This window comes from Orbicella faveolata, unplaced genomic scaffold, assembly GCF_042242905.1.
Source record: "Orbicella faveolata isolate gen_17 unplaced genomic scaffold, um_ofav_v1 contig_46, whole genome shotgun sequence".
In the NCBI taxonomy this organism is placed as follows: Eukaryota; Metazoa; Cnidaria; class Anthozoa; order Scleractinia; family Merulinidae; genus Orbicella; species Orbicella faveolata.
In genome coordinates, this window is record NW_028301576.1 from 14,290,776 (window position 1) to 14,314,184 (window position 23,409).

The following is a 23,409-nucleotide window of genomic DNA, read 5'->3' on the forward strand; positions in this document are numbered from 1 at the left end:
GCTCAAATTGAAAAGAGAGCAAAGGTGCTGGGTACTGGCTAATTGTTAAGGCAGCCTGACAGAATGCTGAGGAGTACCCTGTGATGGACAAGCATCCCAGTCAGGGGGAGCCACTAGCCACTAGGCTAAGAAGCCTTTTCTTTTCAGTGTTACTTTTCAGGAATAGTAAATGTAGAAATGGCATTAACTCGGAAAAAAAATCCGAGTTCCACGAAGCTTTTAATGATCGCGCCCTGATTTTTCTTTGTTAATAGAGCGGTATCAGAAACAGCGTTTTTTCTCTCCTCAGGGTATTGATGTCGAAGAAGTAACCAACACCGCATCTAGGCGCCCTTCTATGCTGATCGGTTAGTATACTTACGAGTAATTATTTCAAAGTGAATTTTGCTGCATGTGTGTCCAGGTTCACAAATGGGAAAATAGAGAAGGGAAAACATCGTAGCCTAAACATTTTCTCATGGATTTTGTCTTCGATTGTCCATTTCGTAACTCTTTCAAAAATTCGTGGGGCTACTCTTGTTAAGATACTTTCGTAATACTAAACCCTCTTGTTCATAAAGGTGATGTTGCTCGAGCAAATTTTTAACGCCGATTTTTAACCTACGTTACACGAGACAGCTTTTAACGCAGCGTTGTTGTGGCTATGGTATGTCACTCGAAACAATTTCTAACGCAACACTGTAATTTCGGGCTAAAATTTTGCAAGTTTTTTAATCGCTTTCGAAAACCTGCAGGAAGTTGCCGCAACAAAACTTTACGTTAAAAGTCGCCCTGTGCGCCATGTTACACGATATCGATCTTCAACGCAAGAATGTTGCGTTAAAAATGAGCGTTAAAAATGGGCTCTTGTAACATCACCTTTAAACAAATGTGCTGATTATCTTGCATATGCCAGGAACACCCAGATACGGTCCTGTAGACTACTCTGGAGTACTTTATATCCAGGGAAGAGACGCCACAGACTACGTTGGCGTGGTGTTTGGCTATCAATCAAACCGCAAGTTTTATGTGGTGATGTGGAGAAGAGAAAACAGCAACTTCCAGGAGTTGAATGATCGGGCAGCAATCAAAGGCCTTCAGCTGAAGGTGCGTTCATTGCTAGGCAACAATGTAGTGAAAGACTTAGCTGCTTATAAATTTGAAGTCAACCAACGCAGAGAGCATGAAGTGCTGATGTTTCGAACCTAACTTGTTTATCAGAGCTCTGTCAGAAGAGCTAAGATTCAAAACATCGAAGTCTTTCACTTGCTCCACATCGCAACACAACAGTTGCTATATAGACTAATCATTTTGCCTACCTTGGTTAGACTTTCAGTGATTCCCATATGTTCGTCAATGATCTGTTGGTTTAAGTCCACTTAAGGACGTTCACGCTAATTGTTTCTGCACATCCTTACTGCGCACGCAAATTCACACGCCACGTCATGCATGAGAGCGCGCTAAGTAAAAAAATGAACAATGATAGGGCGGTTGGCCATTGCTATAGCTTTGCCTGGATTTAACGATCTTAGATGTTCGGTGACCCCTGTTTTACTATGCAGAAACAGATTTTATTCACAGTTATCTCCACATTGTCCAAAAATGAACAAAAATCAATATGGGAAGTTAAAAACATTTCAAGATTTCTGTCCACGGGACATCTAATATCCTGCTATCCTGCGGCTGCTAGGCGCGTGAAACTATGGTCGCTAAATGCGAACGTGTTCTTTAAGGAACCCCACCAGTTGACTAGATTCAGTTAATAGGTCCACTTAAACAATATTTGGCAGAGGACATTTCACTTCAAAGATCTAATTGCAATATTTTTGGGCTTACAGACACTCTGGCCTTATTCGCTGACGGGTATTCTTCCGGGCATGTTCTCTCCAAAACGAAGTCGGTGATCCCCCATTTTTTTACATTTCTGACATGACTAACTCAACATCTTACAGTGGTAAAAGTCTCTGAAAAAAATCAATGTTGGAAAATTTCCGCGCGAACGTCCTTAACTAAACATTTTAAACATCATATGGTAAAAGCAACACCAAACGAAAGCACTGCGTGATACACCTTTTTTTATGGTCACACACTAAGGTGCTATCGACACACTCAAGGTCCGAAACCACTTTGTGGACGGTACTACGTGAAAGTACTGCTCAATCATTTTTTTTTTTTCTGATTTCCACTATTTTCCGTTTTCTACTGGTTTGAACCATTTAGTCAGAGGCTAGAAAGTAGAGAACGAACTGTAAAGCATGCTTTGGATTGCTGTGAACAACCCAAGCTTTTCCTCTTACATTGCATTGACTAGGGTTTTGTTCGCTTTCTTTACATAGCTTGTCGATTCCAACACGGGACCTGGGTCCACCTTAGCCCAAGCACTGTGGCACTCTGGGGACACAACCAACGAGGTCAGTAATTCGCTTTTATCCCTGAGGGGAAATGCAAACATTTGCGAACCTTACTAATGTAAGCATTTTTATTTTTTCTAGGTTAAGCTCTTGTGGCAGGATCCCAATATGGAGGGATGGAACTATCACACTCCTTACGCATTTCATGTCACTCACAGACCTTCCATAGGACTTATCAGGTATCAAATAACAGTCATAATCCTGTTAGTAGTACAGTGGGACGCCATCGATACGATTACTTTTGAGACATAAAATTGTGTTCGCATAAAAGGGGTTCTTGAAATTAGAATATGACCGGACTAAGCATTTTCTGCTAGTCAGAAAGAGTATCTGTAATGACGACTTAAATTTACTGAATCAAGCGTGAAAAATCAATCTGACTTTTTAAATTCAAGTTTTGACCGAAAGGTTCCACTTGCACAGTTCATGACATCATCTCGTTTTGTTTTCGTAACCTGAATTCCACTGTACTGATTGTATTTATTGACGAAAATGTTTGGAAATATCCACTTTATGGCTAAACTAGCTATGGAACTAACGGTGAAAATCCTAGTAAAGCCTCGCAGCCTCTGCATTAAGACATCCTACAGGCTATCGATGACATGTGATGGTCTTAGATAGGAAATTATCGCTCTAACCGTGGCGTAATTGGCAATCATTCGCGGCGAAATGTTGGGATACATAACAAAGTAACAACGATATTTAAATTGGAACCTCTAAAGGTAGCTTGTTCTTTGCATAACTGCTTTGTCAAAGGAAATGTAGCTCGTTTGCCTATTGGATCTGTGATAAAATAAATTGCATTATTTTCTTTGATGGCACCTGATAAAGATCTTGAAGTTGTCTTTTGAAATGTCACTGAAACACCTAATAACAGGAGAGGTGTCATTAACCTCTTTGTGGCAGCACTTAAGCGTTTGTACTTGAACAAATAGCTGGAGAAAAAGAGATTTTCAATCTCATCAAGCCAGTTCCTGTTGTTTGTCATTGTAGAGTGCAATTTAAACAAGGTGAGACAGTGTTAACTGATTCAGGTGACGTGTATGATACCACACTCACTGGAGGTCGGCTCGGCATGTTGGTGTTCGGACAGCAGGATGTTATCTGGTCAAGACTCGAGGCTAGATGCTTTGACAGGTCAGTTGGAATACTAGCATTGCCGCAGAAAAAAGCGTAAAAACGAAATTGAAAATAAGAGCTTGGTGGACCTCCAAAAACATTTGGTCGTAGCCAGTGCAACCGGCTGGAATAACTCTGTTTTGTTTTTGTGTCCTAACTTTGTTGAAAATCCTTCGTACCTCCATCAGTAAGGGGAATCAAATAGTACTGTTCATCAAATGTATTTGGTAAAGAGGCAGAATGGAGTGAAAAGTGTATTATACCTTACTGCACATCCACTTGTCAAACTCATTTTAAAATAATTCATCACAGTAAAACAAAGGAAATTAAGTTTGGATATCTGATCTTAATTAGCATAGTTTTTTTTACGATGCTTCTTCGCTCTCTCTTGTTTATAGCTTCGATTGAGAAGATATATCAAACACTCAAGACTGTGTTTGACCAAAATACTCGGTTACGCGTCTTATTTTCAAATATCTTCTTGGTGTTTGGATATGTGATCAAACTCGGTTTTTCGTGTTTGATATCATTACTTCCAGCATTCAGAGATATTTAAACTGGTTCAACTGTTCTCATCCCTTGCGGGTATGTTGTTCTCCGAACTGAAACACACTACGTACTTAACATCACCCCGTGAGGAAAAATTGACGATCTTCCAATGTATTCTTAGACTGTTTCTCCTCATGTAAATTACTTTTGTGTTTACATTAGAGCGAATCAAGCTTTGCAGTTTGACGGTGTTGATGATCACGTGTCACTGCCGTCAATTCACAATCTTGGTCTAACAGACAGGTACTGTATTAGCTTGCACCTTTCCTATCGTTGGGATATTTTGTTTTCCCATTCATTATGCATCGTTTACCAAGTTGTAGTTACATCCCTTGGTTTCTATGGTTAATTTAATTCCTCCACGTCTTGTGAATAGCCAACTTGTCTGCTTCAAACCAATGACGGTTGTTTAACAATGTTTCTCTTTATTTATTTAAGGGCCACTATGGAACCAGTACTTGAGTTTAGTTTACCCTATAAAGTGTCTTTATTAAAGTCGTACGTATTACACCACTGGCGTCAAAAGGACATTCGGAATATTCTTTTTATATTTAATTTACCTCAGCTGCTATATAACCTAAGTGCCATCAATTTATCAAATATATAGGTCTTCTTGACAAATTCTAATTTTCGATACAACCTTGAAACGAATGTATGGTTCAACAATGCCGTAACTTTTCCTTGTTTCCCAGGAAGAACAGTTACATGAAGTTTTTCATCTTATCCTGAGGTACCCTCACCCTCCGCCCACCTCTCCCCTCTCCCCGGTATATCCTGTTATGTGCGATTTCCTACTGAACCTGCCAACTGATCTTAATTGTTAATTAGCTTCCAATCTGTTTATACCACATCTTAGTGCGGCATTTGAAACAAATGTAGTCGTTGCCAACAGTGTTGAATTTTCGTTGTAGTTTTACCATCAGTGCATGGGTCTGGATGGCAGCGGATTATCCCTATACTGTAATGCCTATTGTGTGCAGTCTTGATGCTACTTTGTGCTTGTACTTGAAAAACAGGTAGAGTATGATAATGGGTTTATGGGTTGATTGTCGGTTTGTAACATTACAAATTAGCTTGGCTCCGTCAATTTGGCTCTGCATGTGGGGTGCTGATTGTTCGTTAACCTCGGATTTAAGGAAATCTCCTTGGCCGAGGTGTCTGGTTGTTGGTAAATACAAATATGTTTCTGAAGGGCGCTTTTGTCTCTAAAGTGTAAATAACATTACAAATCTAATCGCCGCTGTGTTAAGTTGGAGGTCTAAAGCAAAATACTTTATTGACTTGAATTTCAATGTTGTTTTATCATAGTAAATTTACAAAACATGGTTTGATGGATTCCAGATAAAATCTGCTTCTCGTTCCAAGCGGAACTTGTTTTTTTTCAAGTTTCTTTTCAACTTCAAAAGACTTGCGAACTTCTTAACAGATTTCGCAAACCACAAGATTTGTCGGAGTCTGTTGGACGTGAATCACACTCTATAACGGTGGGCCATTTTACAACATTGCATAGAAATTTGGGAGAGCTTTTCAAGCTACGAATTTTTAACCAAAGATGCACACTAAACATGTTGCAATTTTTAACCTTGTTGGCTTTCAAGACAAATCCATGGTAACCTTGGATCGTCAGTTACTGAAGGATCTGAAGTTATTGAACCTGAAGAATGGCATCACTTGGTCTACAGATATGACGCTCAAAGTAAGAATAAAGTTTGTTTGAAAGACAGACTGTCAGATGGACGAGGAAAGGAAATTAAAAGGGGGTGACAAACAGGCGACAGAGTAACCCTGGGAAGGACTGAAGAGAGGAGTAAGGAAGATCGGACGGACAGAGAGTGAGACAGACAGACAGACTTACTGACGGACGGACGGACGAGTAAAGGGGGAAGGGTTGACAAACAGACGGCAGAGCAAGAGAGGGAAGGGTTGAAGAAAGGCTGGTAAAGACGATTGGACGGACAGAGACTGACTGACGGACGGATGGACGGACGGACGGACGGACGGACGAGTAAAGGGGGGATGAATTGATAAACAGACTAAAGTAAAAAGTAGACGGAAGAGAGGAGCAAGGAAGATCGGACAGACAGACACAGTAGCTGACTGAGTGATTGACTGACAGACTGATTAACCGATGAGTGATGAAGGGAGAGATTGACAAAAAAGAAAAAAGGAAGGAAGGAAGGAAAGACGGGAGGAGAGGAATGAGGTAGGTTGGACAGACTGAGATACGTCCGGATGGAGAAGTGGAGGAAAAAGGAATTTACAAACAAACTACGCCGTAAAGGAGGGAAGAGGAGAGATTGAAGGAAGTTGGGCAAAGGGATGGACGGACGGACAGACAGACAGACAGACAGACGTATAAACTGACTAACGAAATAAGAATAAACTGTTTTGTTTCTTACACGATGAAATATCCCTTGATGGTCTGTCCCATTTATCAATTTCAGCTTACGAACTGGAACTTTTTGTCGACGGGTCATCCGTTGGATCACAGAGCAGCGTTTTGCCACACACTTGGGTATGTTATTCCGTGTTGTTTTGTTTTACTTTGAAAGCGTGAAAGCGTGAAAGCGTTCCGTTGAAACAAAGCATAAATTAATGAATTATGATTGTATTGTCTCAATAGTTTGTAGCAACACTAGAAGAGCATCACCAGGCTAAACGATCGGAACATTTCAACGTAACATATCGCAACATTGTTGGGCGCAACATGTTGCGCGCGTTTGGCCACCCTGTTGCGACGTGTTGCGACATGTTGGGTGTTGCTGGCTCAAATTTGACAATTAAGCGCCCAACAATGTTGCGATGCGTTGTATTGTAATGTAGCGATCGTTTAGCCGGGGCTTTAAACTTTGTGACAGGTGTTTGTTAGGTTTCTTTCTTTTCAAACAAGTCCCTTATGGGAAACCCCACTCACAAATATAACTTACATTCACGAGCTTAGCATGAGTTCTGAGTCCTCCGGCGCACTTAAAAGCTCTGGCCAAACGGACTCGCAAGTCGTCGCAAGTAGCCTTAATTTGAACTTGCGTAGAGACCTGCGTTGGGTGGCCAAACGGACTCGCAAGTTTCCTCGCTAGTACATACAAACATTTCTAGGCAGACATATCCTGTACTTCATTGGGTAATAATAGCTTAATGGACGTGTCTCAACTTAGGTTGACTTGGGTTGGGTGGCCCAACAGTAAAAAATTTGCGTCGACTTGCGTGCAAATTTGATCTCGACCAAAGTGAGCGCAAGTCAACGTAAGTCAACGCAAGTCAACGCAAGTGCACGCAAGGCCTGACCAAACGGAGTCGCACGTAGACCCAAGTTTTCAACTTGCGTCTACTGGCGAGTCCGTCTGGCCAGGACTTAAAAGTAAATTGAACTTCGTTGAGGAACGTTTCTTATTTCTGTTTCTTTCAGGCTCCAAGTGACCTTCTGTATGTGGGACGCGACAATGATAATTACATGATGGGGACCGTGGATGACGTACGTTGTTTGTTTGTCTTGACTTGACTATCGTGCTAGGTTTTCTCAGCGCCCGTAAGAAGCATATCATAACGTTTACAGGGGATTATCATCAATGGCTAAGTTGATTTTAAAGCGGGAGCAAGCTTGACCTTGTGGATGATAAGGATAAAGGGCTCTCTCTCGAACTCGTAAACACTCTTAAATATTCGTGAGTACCTGTAACTACACGCGAGCTGTCGTAAGTTTTCACAAACATTCATAAGTATTCGTGAGCACTCATCCGTGCTCGGACGGCTCGTAAGATGACTCGTAAGCAGTCGCTAGCACTCATCGGCTCTCGTCAGTACTCGGAAGCACCTGTCGGTGAACATCCAGTAGTATTCATAAACCTCCTCCTGAGTAATCTTATGCATCCAATAACACCTAAAAGGATCCAATAACACTTAATAAGAATTCTGGAGTGCTATCACTGTTCCTGTTTTGAATGCCTTCGCAAATTCTCAACGAGATGTCCTGTTTTTCCTCTTTTTTTTGGTCAAACCTTAGCAGGAAATGATTTTCTTCGTTCCTTTACAGTCCTCTCAAAAACCAACCGTTTCTGAACCGCCTTTAGATAAACAATAGCCTCCATTTGGCGCGAAAATATGCTCGGATATTTGTCCTCGGACATTATCTGTTCCGAGAAGCGAACAGTTTTCCGAGAGCGAAGATCCTTCAAATCTTTCTCGCAACACGCGCAGTTTTGAATATTGGGGAATGTTCTCGGATATTCCCCAGTTTTAGCTGGGGAATATTCGGTCACGTGACGCGTTTAGACCAATAGCGCGCGAGTGAAAATATTTGATGGATTATAATTAAATATATTCAACAGAAGTAAGCCTTGTTTTATATTTCCGACAGTTAACTCTATGGGGAGTGTTCGTGGAAGACTCTGAGATCGTCGACTACATGAAGACAGCGGGCTTGTTGAGACCCATCCACAAGGGCGTAGTCAGAGCACATTTCAATATGGATGACTCTACTGGTTCAGTCATCCTCGATCAAGCGGGCAATGATTACCATGGTAACCTGGTGGGCGGACCAAGCCTTGTGTCGGTATGCAACCTGACGTCGCTTGATTATGTCCCAGTATGATGATAGAGTTGCTTAGTTTTGTACGAGAGTACTGGAAATTATTGTACCCTAGTACCCCTTGTACCCTTCGTGGCTATTGGCCATGTAAAGGAAATTTGATCCCCCTGAGAAAAGGTTTTCTTTGAATCCGGAATCATTTGATCGGATTACTATCTTTTTAACTAATATAGATATGCGACCAGCTAGAATGGGCCGTGGTAATGTAGTTGGTGGATATGTATTTAAAAACTGTGATATAACGAGACTTCCGCGCAAAAAAGCGGGAATCCGCTTCAAATCAAAGTAGAGACCATAAATTCATTGCGCACTAGTGCAAATGGGTTTCTCTCTCCATAATCACGTTTGTAACGTTTCGTTTTTTGTTTTCGTGTTTGTTTTGTTTTGTGCCACAGACCCTCGCTAATATTAACCATGACTCTTTTTACAGAGTTAGGGACGCGGTAGCCACATGGTTAGTGCGCTCGTCTCCGGATCGAGCGGTCCAAGTTCGAGCCCTGGCCGGGGACATTGCGCTGTGTTCTTGGGAAAGGCACTTTACTCTCACAGTGCCTCTCTCCACCCAGGTGTATAAATGCGTTCCGGCGAACTTAATGCTGAGGGTAACCCTGGCTGCGATGGACTAGCGTCCCATCCAGGGGAGAGTAGATATACTCCTAGTCGCTTCGTGCTACAGAAACCGGGATAAGCTTCGGCCTGGTGAGCCACTTGGCTCGTATGCAGACTTTACCCCTTACCTTTACCTTTTTTACAGAGCTCTGTGGACAAGAATCGATTTGTGATCACTTTCCCAAACAACAGAAGGAGAAGAAGGAGCCTTACTGATTCGATGTCGCGACATAGCGAACTCTAGGCACAAGTTCTCCTTAGCTTGTTCATACCTTCACTTCATTGCTCCGCATGAATTTCAATTTTTTTTATATTTAGTCATGTAGCAGCATATATTTCATAGCCAGTTGTTATTCCTTTAGTTTACAGCAGCCTTTTGTATTTTTATTGTCGTTTTCACTGTAAGTTTAAAAACACGCATGTACATTCACATACTCTGATGAAAACGCAATTTTTTTACTCAGAACTCTAATTTTTGTTTCAAGTATTTGCATCAGGTTTTCCTAACAGAAAGTATTTACATGATAGTATGTCTAACATAAAATTAAGACGATAACTGTACATGCTACGTGAAGTCATTACGTCTTGCCAGCCAATCACGGCATGCACACTATAACCAGTAAGTTATAAAATGTCGTTGGCGACGAGTGTTCTTTTTACATTAAGCTAATATTACAAAAGTATTTTGGTACGCTGTAAATAGGTATTGTGATAAACGTAGCGAGGGTTTAATGGAGTAGACAAAAATTGTAAAGGACAAAAAGGTGTGAGGGACGTTTAGTAAGTGCGGCAAGTCTCAACCGAAAAAGTGTTCAACCTGCACTTCAAAAGTACCTGACAGTGTCAAGAACTCGTAGCTCATCTCAGCAGCATAGTACCGTCACGGGTTCGTTTTCTATCATCCAATTAAATAACAAAGTGGGTACGCTGAAGGAAAATGATGCCTAGCAACCATGTTGACCTGGCACTGGTGACTCACGGAGACTTTTGTTATCTTTGCAAAAACACGCTCTTACCAATTAGGCTTGATCTCTTCACCCTCTGACACTGTTGTGATTTGAATACCTTCCATTACACCAGCTTTGACCCTGAAGTTTGCTAAGAAAGGTCTTGAATGTCTAAAGTTGTGCGCGCTCTGTCGTTGTGGGAAGGCATTCCACTTTAAAATTCGGTAGTCCTCGTGTGTTTTTATTTATTAGGTGCATGTATTTATGCCAATGGCGGGTTCATTGATCAGTAGAAGATAACGTTTGCTGAGTAAAATGTATTTTTTTTCTTATTTATTGTTTTTTTCAGTATTACTATTATTACGAAGTTTTTCATCCTGATAATTACATTACCTATATGACACGGGTTAGAAAATCAGTATTTACGTCACCAAGATGGCTTAAATAACTATTTTCGTACAAATACTTAAGCAATTTAGGAATACGTAGCAATTAGCTTGGAATGACAACTGGGGCAATTCTAGGACTTGTATAGTTTGACTCTTGTACTGTTATAGCACCATTAAACATACTTTCTGCACGTCATTGATTGCTAGAGTCATGATGTTTATATTACATACAACAAGTACTTATGCCAGGCCACTTAGGCTTGTGATATTCATTGGAACAGTCTCTACCTCAATACCTTACGCAAAATGGGTACCGACGAATTTAATGTTGGCAGAGGGTAACCCTGTGATGGACTCGCATCCAACATTGAGGGGCAGTAGAAATACTCTTTGTCGCTTCATGCCTCTGAAACCGGAGATAAGCTCTGGCGGAGTGGAACACTTGGACGGGGAAGAACGTTCTTTTACCCTTTGGACTGCAACACATTCACAATTAGTTTCTCGAGATACACCAGCAATGCGCGAGTTAGCCGGGAAAGCGCAAAGTTACAGCCAGAATGCGAGGTAATAGACTCGGATTCCGGGATTAGACTTTGCACAGAGCGAAATCAAGTACAACATCCACCTCCACCCACGCGACGAAATCAACAGTCACCCCACAACCCCCCACCCCGCGCGCGCCTCCTTGTCTCTACACCTTGATCCCAATGTGATGTACACTTGTGTGTATGTATAAGCACAGTAGAAGGCGTGAACTGGCCTTGCTTATTCAGTTACAGTGGAGCCCTCTCTAACATGATATGGGAAAGGTTACCACGGGAGAGAGTTCAGTAAGAGATGATGGCTTTTGTGAACACCAAATCTCTACCAGTGTATTTCGGATTCCCACTTGTAGAACAGTTTTTAAGGTCATTCCCCAGTATTGCATTGCGCATCCTTACTGCGCATAATTTATGGCGTCATTAGCGCGCGTTCGTGCACGCGCACATTGAAAACATGGTGGATTTGCCTTGATATTGAGTTCTGTCAGTTGAAAAATGGCTATAGCTCATTAACGAGCTCGGGCACCCCAAATTTTTTTCCAGTCATTTTAATCAACTAATCATTAGCTTTGCGTGAGAAAAGACTGGTCTGATTTCTGTTTCTGAAAATTGAAGAAATAAGGAAAATAGCAGCTGCACTGTGGTCTTTTCTATTTTGCAGTTTGATAGCCGTGGCAAGCAATTTGGTTCCAATATTTTAACAAGGATCCAGCTGTCTGTCAAAATCAAACTTAAAAAGTTTATTTGTGTCCGACAGAAGTATTGACTGTAGTTTGAGGCGTGTTTTTATGAGTCTGGGCTCACAAAGAGTTTACTTGGAATGTGTTCTTGTAATAAGCATTAAATAACGTCAAAATGGGACATTTTCAATGCCTCACTGCTCCTTAACGAGCATGGGCACCCACCTTTTTTATTTTATAATTAAAGTTCTGATGTGATAAATGTTCATTGGACAAAGTTTGAACAAAACATTTTGTGCAGTTTTATTTCAGGGGAATTACCTTAACTTTTTTAGCCTTACTGATGATTTTTCCCGTGATTAAGGTAAATTAGGTTTATGAAGGACGTGGAGAAGAGTGCAAATGGAGTGGAAATGGCGCACACCTAAAAGGCGAGTGTAGATTACAAGAAAATACAAGTGATAAATTGGGTATTCCATTTTATTAAAAACTGGATCATTAGATAATACAATTCAAGAGTTTTCATTGGCTTGGCAACGATGGTATATGAGCCATTATACGATGCTCTTTATGTTAGTTTTCTATATTCTGGGGGCGTTAATAAAACAATTATTCCACTCGCGCTTGTTGGATATGAGATGATGGATAGCCAACGTGCGCTCGTTGAATAATTTTTAAGTATGGCATAAGAAAGCTTTTCATGACATTTTATACCCTGCCATAAAAAATGCAGTGGTCAACACAATCTCTGCGACACAGGCGCAGTGCACGATGGGATGGTTGCGCGAGAACGGCAAAGATCTACAGAGGGTGCAAGAAATGGCACTGTTTTGCCGATTTTCCTGACAATGCTAAAAATTTCCAGCAATATCCACTTTATTTAGCACGCGCCAGCAAAGATTATTGCGACATTAAATTTTACCAGTTGGCGTGCGCGCCTGAAATTGAGCAAATAAAAACAGAGTTTATACTATCATGCGCTCCAGGACATAAATTTCAAGTTCTTGAGCTTTAAACCGTGTTCTATAAATTTATAAAAGGTTGCAACAAGCAATGTGATAACTATTTTTTCTCACAGAGCTGATTCTTGCACCCTCCCCAAACTCAGTTAAACACAAATCCTATGAAAATACACATGATGAGCTGAGCTTCTCGACTCAAGCATTTGACTTCACATGTTTTAGATGCTACTAGGACTATTAGAAGAAGCTAAGAAAAACTCTATGTTCACAAAATTGTTTTTTTTAGGGGGGGGGGGTGAGGTTGGGGGAGAGTTTGTTCCAATGAACAACTCTCTAATGGAGGATTTTGAGTAGCTCTTGAGACCAAGTAGTTTCCTGGCCTACGCAGCCCTTTTTTGGGATGTCGCACAACGCTTGGATCCCAACGGCTGCGAGGAAGAATGGAGGGCCGAGAGGTGCTTATAAAGGCTGGATAGACCTAACAAAATTTTCACGATAGTTCCTAGAAAAAAATAAGAATGCAGTGGATCGTCATACTGAATGGAAGGTGATTGCATCATGTGCAATGCACTCTAAGACTGTAACAACAAGTACTAACCTCGCCTTTGGGGGAAACCGCTGACAAACGAGACTGCACTTGACTTTCGCTCAGTGCACTCTGGGTAGGATTAGTTCGAGGGAAACGTGTTGAGGGCGCGGGAGTTTTTAAACCAAGTAAGCTTTTATATTCCATAAATCGTGCTTTTCACCAAACATGTTGCTAATGTTTAGCTTACGGTAAAATGAAGGTAATCTAGCTTTGATGTATCTGTTTAACCAGGTCACTAGCTGTTGTCGACTGTCGCAGATGAGTCTGTTTGACCAAGTTGTTTGGGACGCTTTGCAACGCGCGGTTGCAACGCTCGTCGGAAAAAAGCAGTGAAAATCCCACATTGTGCCTGTTATTTTAAGGTAGGCTCACAAAATGTTTTAATTGTGTACGTTATAGTGATAAACTAGTGAAAACCGGTGTGTTAAAAGCAGTGTTTCTTTCCTTTTAAAATTACGTTCCAATGATCAAGTGTGGACCAGTTGGTGAACTATATGTAGACCCTTCAGTCTCGGTCTTCGGTTCACTAGCTCGTGTACCGCCTATCTTAAAATTGTGATAAACTGAATTTTAAGCTTTCTGAATCTTCTTTCTTCTGCGAAGACAAGGTCATACAAATATTAATTATTTGTAAACTGCACACGAGTTTCAAATTGGTCCCTCGTCCTTTTACTTTTCAGAAATTTGATAGCCAGTGTTACTGAGTACATGAATTTTGTCACTCTGTTTGGCCAGAGCGAAGGAAAGTATCTTTTCGCCACCCGAAAGGAAGATGTTGAAAGACAGTTAAGGTTTACTGTGTTAGGTGATAAGATGACAGTTCGAGTGATGGATGAATGAATAAAAGAAAAGCACACAGGAACGAGAGAGCAAGGCTGGTAAGCTGATATTCAAATAACTTATATATATATATATTTTTAAATTGTGTACCTGACCAACTATTAGCTAAATCTTAATTTCTCTATTAAAATGAAAGTTTGTCTTTTTGGTATTTCAGCACTGGCATGAGTCACTACATGTATATCTGATGGTAACTCTACAAAACAACTGCTTATAAGCTTGAGTAATGAGCTGAAAAAGGTGAGACTATTCTTGCACATGTATGTAATTAACTACATGGTTGTACAGAGCTGGTTTTTTCAATGACATTTACTCACACCACATCACGTGTGTGAACAAACCTGAGTGAAAGGGAAGCCTTAGTCAAGGATCCATCATACCTCAATAGAAAGTACATATCTGTTTTGCCAATTCTTGAATTTTTTTCAAAGTTTCTAGTTCTCTTGCTCACATTTGGGTGGATTTGCAAATTATTCTCTGCTACTTTTGAAGTTGTTTGCTATCCATTGCACACTGATGTTTGGATGTTGCATTATCACTTTGCAATATATTTTTTGTATAACATGACATCCAAAACAAATCCATTGTAGCTACCAGTATATAAATAGGTACCTGTACTAGCCTATGTCTGCTTTATGCCACAAAATAGTCCAGTTTCGAGTTCGCCATGACCGCTGGTTAAAAGCACTGAGAATACATTTGCACAGAGTTAGCCTTGCCTTAAAGTAAAATATTCACAAATTCCAGCGAGAAGATGACCTGTTTACAGTTCTGTGTATTGTTTAATTTTCAAATCTGTGGCACCTTCCCACCGGTATTTGTGAATATTCTTTTTAGGTTGAGGCCATCCCTGTGCAAATGCATTCTCAGTGCTTTTATTCAGCGGCCATGGCGAACTCGAATCTGGACTATTAACACCAACATACCACCTTTATTGGATCACTTGTCAGACTTCATGAGGTAGGTCTTCTGCATGCCAGTAAGGGAGTTGCCACTACCAAATGTAAACTACATGTGGTGTGTGCCACTATCACATGCATGTCTGTTAGTCCTTGGCTTAACCAGCATAGGGTGAAATACATTGTATCTAACAAGTGTAAGAGAGCAAGTCCTACATGTGTCATTATAAAGAGGAAAGTACAGTATCTATTATAACCACAGTTGAATCCCAGTATACAGCCATTTGGTGTCTAAGTAATTCAAATAAAGGCTGGCAAGAGTCTATTTGTAATAAATGTTGTGCATACTGTCTCCAACTGTCCCCATTTCTGCTTAAAGAGAATATGTTTCTGTCCGATATCTACATGTATTGGTATGGTGGAGACTTGGCCAATAATTAAAGTCTGCTCTTTATTAGACTGATTGCCTAACATGGTGCATAATAGTGAGGAGACTAATTATTTTGTAATCAGCGCTCTGTAGTTACTATAATATTATCTTACAGAGGTTGTTTAATTTTCCTGACTTGTAATGTCTTACACTGTATTAACCAGAATGTTGCAGGAGTCAAGTGAAAAATAATTATTTTTCAGGCAACATTCATTGTCAGTCTCTAATCTTACAACATGTACAAAGGAAATGTCTGTCTTTTAACCATAGTTCCAGTTTTGAAATCTTAAAATAATGTGAAAAACAGCAGTCAGGACTCCCCCCCCCCCCCTCCCCCCTCACTCACTGCCCTATTGTCAGTTTTTATTGCATATATTAATTTTGTTTTAGTGACACATTTTATTGGTAAACTAAAGATATGCATATTTAGTATAGAAATTTTAAACTTAATATGAAAATTATATTCTTTGTGATATTATAAAACAGGTATTGTGACCAACAACATGAAGTTTGAAGGATTCAACTGCACAGGGTGTGATCAGTGAGGATGTTATTAGAAGGCTGCAAGTGATGGAGTTTTTGGATTGTAAGGACAGTAAACAGCTTGAAGTTGATGCGAAATGAATCGCCAGCCCATCGGCACTAAGTATTGTCAGTGACACTGTGAATATATATATATATGTGGTGTGGGTTGAGTTGCTTGCTCAAGATTGCATTCAAAGTATGATGAAGTAAGTGTTCTCAGTTTTGTTCATTTTACGTTTTCATTGTACACCTTACTGTTACATGTATGTACAATGTATACATGTAGTTGTTATTCTTTTCAACAAGTTTTCAGGGATATAAGTTTTAACAACTGTAGTGCACCAGGTGCTAAAATTAGCCCCTGAACTTGGTCATTCAACAAATTCATTTTCTTGTACTGTTAACTACTCCGGATGGCAAAAGTTTTATTGCTTACACACACACTGATAATGAATGAAAAATGCTGACTTAAACCTACAAGTTTTTATACCTATGTAAATAATAGAAAGTTCTAGAAGCGTCTCTGCATATATTTGCGCTTGCGGGACAATGCATGCTAATTATCAAACACTTTACATTATGACTATGCCTGAAAGGTGATAGAATGAATTGAACTACACAAGCTGATTATGTAACATGTATGTAACATGTACTTATGTGGCTAATGTGTATTTGCCTCAAGTCCCCAAGTCACTGGTTTAGTGCTGTGCTGTTTTTGTCTGTCATGATAATCATTAAACAGGAGACTCAATTTAAAACTGGTATTAAAACTGTAAATGCTCTTAGCTGTAGATAATGCATGAGTTCAGTGCAATTCAGTGAACTGTCAAGTCAATGTCATTGATATTAAATGTTCAAATCAAAGTATTATTATAAAAAGAATACAATGGTTTTTAACTTGTGATATGTTACTTGTGTTTGGATTTGGCACCTTTGTCAGATACAAAGGGTATTTGAAACACTGTTTGAACTTGTAACAACCTAGTGAAGCATGCATGATTACATGTGTCAAGAATCATATCCAAAAATTAATAAAACAGGTCTTGTTGCGGTTGTAAACATGGACAGCATGTTTTAAATAAGTTTACCTGTAATCAGTCCTAATTAAGAGATTCATTTTTCAGCAAAAAATTACTGATGAATCTTCGATTTACTCAAAATGACTTTACATCCATACTCTAAAGTGTTGGCGATTGAGGCCTTTTAACATATTTGCAAGCTTCCACCAAGGTAAAATATTAGGGGTAACATAGTCTAAAGCTGATAAAGCCCTGTACAAAGCAGGGATGACATATATAGAGTGTGCATATGTACACGTAACAGTACACTGTATGCTTGAATGCATGAATTAAGGCCTCAGTGCAAGGAATTGTATACATTTATTTCAAACTGACCTGACAACATTAACTTTGAAGAAAAACGGCAATGAAATGTGTAAAGCAGCCTTAGATTGTGCAGTAATCCCAAAAAAAACATTAATATTTGTCTCCTTTTGGAGACAAACAAAATTACTCTACAAGAAGAAAATACCACTGAAGATTCAACATGGTAGATAGAATAAAGGGAGGCATTAATTTTGTAACCAGACCTCCCCTCTTATATAAATATTAAATACGTAAATCCTGTTGTTACAACAATTGTTTATTTAAAGAAAATAATCAGCATCACAGGCATGTCCCAGGATTCCTTGTTGGCAGGTGACATTTGTTGACTGCGGGGTTAATCCTAACCCAAAGTGTCAAATGAAGTAGTTTCCAAGTGTCTCTCATTATCCTTAGCAATGGTCATAATCACATCTATGGCTTCCAGTTCCATGTGCATCAGTGTCAATAACCTCTTGAATATTTCAAGCTTCAGTAGCCAAAAACATGATGTTAGAAGTGAGCAAAGTTGGAAAGCATGTTCATTAGCAGCAGAGAAGTGTTTTGAAAGCACCAGAACTGTGAGTCCCAAGCATCGTGTCAGTTTACACTACACTACACAGCCTATGAATGTGAAAGATGATGTCTTTACCAAATAGAAATTATTTCAACAGTTTTGCTAATGTTATGTCACTGCCACAAAGGTTAACAAGAAAAGTAAGGAAGTAATGCTGGATGGGCTTGACTGCACTGTGTTATGTTGTGTTGTGTGATGGAAATGGCTTGTGTGAATGTAATGAATAGTCTTGCTATCTTAATTGATGAGATAAGCAAGACCCTGAAAATATTCTGTCCACCTCGATGAGGCCTACCTTTTTTGTAAACGGGCCAACAAACAACAAAAATTTGAAACCCAACAAAGCTGCATAGGGTTACAGATTTCTCGGGAAACTGGTTTATTGTTTGATTGGTTTGTTTCCTAAATTTTGAGCAGCATGAAAGTGTGGCTGTTACAAAAAAAGGTTTGAAAATACTAATCCGCCATATGCGACTGTCAAAAGGCTGTAGCATAAAGTTGGACAAAGAACCTTTACTTGCTTTCATTTTAGACGAGCGATAGCTAGTGTACATGTAGCATAGCTAGAATGAGTTATATAGCAGTTAGCTGGGGAAGAAATATTTCACTCACTTGGTCAGTCTACAGACCATAAATGATTTTGTGGTGGTAATTCTGCTGACCAGAGTATTTTGGGAAAAGGCTGACCATTGTGAACAGAATGACTGCCAAAGCGATAAACTGATCTTAAGCATTAATTATACTCTAATCACCCTGAAACGATTATAAAATATTTTGTAACTAATCTTAATAAACACAAACACAGCATCAGGGGCGGGCATCTCGTTTATTGATGCAGGATACAGCGAGCGTTACATCATCATAAAGAAAACACAGCAGTGAATAAACAGAAAATTAAAAAGCAAAGTTGAAAGAGATGCCTTCGAGTGGCTCTTGCATAACTTACAAATTCTTAAATAGCCTACTAGCCCCTTAGGGATTCACGCCTAAAATACTTCTACAGTTAACACGAACCATACATAGTGAACATACTCCAGTGTAATTAGCGAAACGTTACAAAATATATTTATACTCTAATCACCCTGAAACGATTATAAAATATTTTGTAACTAATCTTAATAAACACAAACACAGCATCAGGGGCGGGCATCTCGTTTATTGATGCCCGCTTTCGAAAATAAAGAAAGAGAACAAAGGAATCTTAGTGTGCAAACTTCTAGACACTGAAAGTAAAGATTCTAACCTATCGTAATATAGCTGTGGCTAGTCGTCCTTGGCTCGATCAGTCTTCTATCTGCCGTGACATAAAAAGTGTAGATTGCTGATGCCTGCTCCTTAGCGGCCCATGTTCTTAAGCTATGTAGATCAGTTAAACAAGTGTATAAGACATCCTAGTTCCGCAAACGCATGCCAAGTCTAAAACTTTATTTTAATACGAATTTTTTGAGAGCAAAATATGCTCATCTCCGAAGAAAATAAATTCATAAAATTAAAACTAAAAATTTCATATAATAAACATCTGTTTTGCTCTTACATATATAAATCTTGACAAATGCATCGCAAAAACTAACGTTACAGCAACGAAGGCTAGCTAACTCGTTGCCGCGGAGAAAAGCCCACTAGGCAGTCACGCAAATTGCGGCTAAGCGAAGATTAGCAGGATTAGCCTTGGCGCCCGCAAACCTATTATATATCCTCAAGATCATCTCGGGAGTAACAGCGCCCCCCTTTTTATGGAAACAGGTTTTGCAAGCTCAATTTTAGCCGCCTCGAGAAAACTTCTATCACAAGTCAAATCACAAGTCGGAAAGCCATACCGATGGTGTGCCCAATTTATGCCATAACAGGCAGAACCAAGTGTGGAGTAGAGGGAACTCTGCTGCAGCAAAATACTCCAAATAAGGAGCAAAAGACGTCTCATCAGACGGCAAACAAGCGACTTCCTCAAAGCGCGAAGACCATTCTCTAAATGTTTGAAAGTCACTTGAATAACGCTCTGTTGTTGAAGGGGCCTTTGCTTTACAGGCACGTAAGGGAAGACCTTCCGCTGACTTGCGAAGTCGTCTGGATCTCTTGAGTGGGCAACCTTTGAAGTAAACACACATCCACTTTGTAGACTTGAAAGATAAGAAAAGAAATGTGAGAACAATTAGAAAAAAAAAATGCAACAGCACGCAGATCAGAACATAAGGAAGGCCCAGAGGCCTAAATCTTGCATTCAGCACACTATATACTGGCAGTCCTGCACAAAAATGGCATGGCTCAACGGCCTAAAACAGTGTAATCACCTAAGATCAACCCGTGATAAACGGGCAGTCCCGCACAAAAATGGCATGGCCCAACGGTCTAAAACAGTGTAATCACCTAAGATCAACACATGATAAACGGGCAGTCCCGCACAAAGATGACATGGTCCAACGACCTAAAACAGTGTAATCACCTAAGATCAACACATGATAAACGGGCAGTCCCGCACAAAAATGACATGGCCCAATGGCCTAAAACAGTGCAATCACCTAAGATCAACACATGATAAACGGGCAGTCCCGCACAAAGGTGACATGGCCCAACGGCCTAAAACAGCGTAATCGTGACCGCGCGGCATGACTTCTCCATAGACAGATTCTACTGGACACTGGACTGTACAGCACCGACAAGCAACTAAAATTCTCCGAGTCAAAAGGGAACTGTTATTTGCCCCATGGAGATAAACATCTTTACCGTTCTCAACGAAGAGAAAATCAATAACAAAAGATCTGAAACCCCACCTACGTTCCACCAAAAAGGCCAAAAGGGAGCTGAAAGGCCAATAAAGAGTAACCAGTTCTATTGACAAAAACATATGTGGCGGATGACATTTTCAACTAACGAAACAGGTGGCATCAGCCGACAGGTTTCTCCTACCCAACTAAATGCTAGAGAATCTTCGAATAGAAACTGGGAAAAACTTGAATTTTTTTTTTTTTTTTTTTAACTGGAAAAGTAATCAATTGAACAGGGACCCCGATAAGAGGTTACTTCATGAAAATAGCTATCTTTAACTGACCAGTCATCAATCGACGATCTTGCATAAGTAATCAGCTTTCTCGTTAAATGAACGAGGTATCAACTCAGCCTCGATTTTGATATTACTTTCTTTGGCGGTATCAAATATATCACCCGCGAATTGAAGCGAACACAGTTTCATACTACCAGAATCGACGATCAAAGGTACAGTTTGGTTGTCAGTAAACCACTTAACAGAGCATCCTGAAAGAAGATGTGCAAATTTTTCAAAGCAAAACAAACACAGTGGAGTTCTCTCCACGTGGTACTCGATCTGGTATCTACATAGAATCTCAGTTTTTGTGCGAAAACAGGCAATGTTACCAATGGCAATAAAAGCAGCCAATCCAATAGCGCTAACATCCGAGCATACAATACAAGATAGTCTGCGAGCAACGTCTGCAAAACACTGGAATTGAGATACGAAAACATTATTCTTCCAGGACTCCAACTGTATGGAAACTGACAACGGGTTAACAACAGCAGGAGCACACGCGCACTCGACCACTGAACCTATGGCCAGAAGATCAGAAATAGCCTGCTCGACAAATCACTATACTGGACTGGATGGCTGAGTGATTATTAGAAAACCGAGCTGAGGGTGGAATGTAAATAAAGAGAATCTAATACCCATCAAAAATAGTATCGCGAATAAAGCAAGAAGCACCTATATGATTTTAAAAAATCTACATTAACCATAAGGTTGCCTTTAACTTAAATATAATGCGTTCTGTCGTGATAATCAGTCTTTTATTCATTCATTCAGTCATCAGGGCTAGTACAATTGTTAACCCTCGGACTAACACCCCCATCGTGGCACAAGGGGGATGAAACCCTCTCCTTGGGTTTTCGTTCTATTAAGGTACAGGAAGCCCTGAGCTTGCTCTATAAAATAATGACATATTTTTTGGTTGTGACGTCGCATGACGTCATTTGACCCACCATCTTGGATAATACTATTTTCTTAAAAAGTCAAAAAATAATCTAGAATGCTTATGAAGCCAGAATGCTTATGAAATGTACAATTTAGTGAAATTCAGCAAAATGATGAACAAAGCTGGAAAAAAAAATACAGAAGTATGTCGAAAAAGTTGATTTTTGTCCAAACCTATACGAAGTTTGCGGTTGCCATGACAAAGTTAAAAGTAATGGACACAATTGACATAACCAAAATTTACGCGAACGATGAATGAACAGCTAAGGAAATTTTTCAGCCCCTTAGAGTAAATTGTCTTTTCAACACTTCCAAAAAACCTTGAATCACATGGTTCAACAAAATTATCAATAAGTTCAACCGGGTCTCCCAATCATTTGATTAAATTGAAAAAATTATATACTCATCTTATCCCATTCTCTTCAATGCAGCTTGGTATTTGCCATAAGTATGTATTTTTACTGCTTGGAGGGGCTGCAGCGGCTCCTCTAAAACGGCTTGGGCAGGACGATGGATTTGCTCAGTGGCTTCTTTGGCCGCATCTGAAACACTTGTCTGCTAGTTGAGGCTGACGTCCACGAAAGGACTGCATGCGAAAAAAACAAAAAGGCTGATTAGAAGAAAAATAATTGCCAGTGGACAGGCCATGAGTGGATGGAGCTTCACTGGATGTAGAGCGGGTAGCTGTAGAGTTGGCCAGCTAGACGCATTTTTCCGCTTTTTCTCCCGGATCTTAGCTAGCGTTCGCATTTCGGCTGATCAGAGCTTTTTCTCTTCCTCTGAATCTTCGGCGAGTTCGTCGATTCGTACTTGCACTGTTGCCCAAACAGCGGGGTTCTTGTCCGCGGAACGAAATAACTTGACTGCTGAAAGGTTTCCTTTTGAGATGGTCTTGCTGGTCCCGTCTGTTGCATCCAGCAGAGAGTTGCTGAACTCGTATTGTACTTGAGTTAAAGAACTCGAAGCCTTGGATACCGTTTTTAGCCTCTACAGTTGAGACTGAGTGGTAGCTTGTTTCTCGTCGAGACCGCGTTTAAATGCAGCGAACTTCTGATCAAGCTTAACGTCCAAAAGACGAGGAAACAATGTTCGTGAAGCAGTCTCATGAAAAAGATCTCCCTCAGTGAAGGATTGCGCGATCGAAGCGGGAACGCTCACTCGTTCAGTATCCGGCGACATAACAGCAAAGTTGAAAGAGATGCCTTCGAGTGGCTCTTGCATAGCTTACAAATTCTTAAATAGCCTACTAGCCCCTTAGGGATTCACGCCTAAAATACTTCTACAGTTAACACGAACCATACATAGTGAACATACTCCAGTGTAATTAGCGAAACGTTACAAAATATATTTTTGGAGTCAATCAAGTGCTGTTTGGTATGCAACAAAGGTGGTTGTATAATTTGATCCAATTGATAGCTTTGACAGAGGCGTTAAACT

General features: G+C 40.1%; 1 protein-coding gene, 1 long non-coding RNA gene and 1 pseudogene across 3 annotated transcripts in view; 2 read left to right on the top strand and 1 right to left on the bottom strand.

Moving 5' to 3' along the window:
* Nucleotides 1-10,784, top strand: part of LOC110059335 (uncharacterized) — a 103,473-nt gene extending 92,689 nt beyond the window's left edge. For both annotated transcript variants that reach the window (XM_089278563.1, XM_089278564.1), the window contains exons 66-77: nucleotides 290-347; nucleotides 896-1,086; nucleotides 2,316-2,390; nucleotides 2,472-2,569; nucleotides 3,384-3,527; nucleotides 4,221-4,301; nucleotides 4,970-5,074; nucleotides 5,657-5,754; nucleotides 6,503-6,573; nucleotides 7,465-7,530; nucleotides 8,413-8,607; nucleotides 9,398-10,784. In XM_089278563.1, the coding sequence (XP_089134689.1) occupies nucleotides 290-347; nucleotides 896-1,086; nucleotides 2,316-2,390; nucleotides 2,472-2,569; nucleotides 3,384-3,527; nucleotides 4,221-4,301; nucleotides 4,970-5,074; nucleotides 5,657-5,754; nucleotides 6,503-6,573; nucleotides 7,465-7,530; nucleotides 8,413-8,607; nucleotides 9,398-9,496 (1,281 nt within the window). In that variant the 3' untranslated portion in view covers nucleotides 9,497-10,784. The remainder of the gene's footprint in view (nucleotides 1-289; nucleotides 348-895; nucleotides 1,087-2,315; nucleotides 2,391-2,471; nucleotides 2,570-3,383; nucleotides 3,528-4,220; nucleotides 4,302-4,969; nucleotides 5,075-5,656; nucleotides 5,755-6,502; nucleotides 6,574-7,464; nucleotides 7,531-8,412; nucleotides 8,608-9,397) is intronic.
* Nucleotides 10,785-13,068: 2,284 nt separating this feature from the next.
* LOC149098530 (uncharacterized) lies at nucleotides 13,069-17,114 on the top strand. Its single transcript, XR_016203508.1, has 5 exons — nucleotides 13,069-13,486; nucleotides 13,593-13,723; nucleotides 14,042-14,239; nucleotides 14,359-14,441; nucleotides 16,017-17,114. It is a non-coding gene; the product is annotated as an uncharacterized LOC149098530 (long non-coding RNA).
* Nucleotides 17,115-21,758: 4,644 nt separating this feature from the next.
* On the bottom strand, nucleotides 21,759-23,319 carry LOC149098531 (uncharacterized; annotated as a pseudogene).
* Nucleotides 23,320-23,409: the final 90 nt, after the last annotated feature.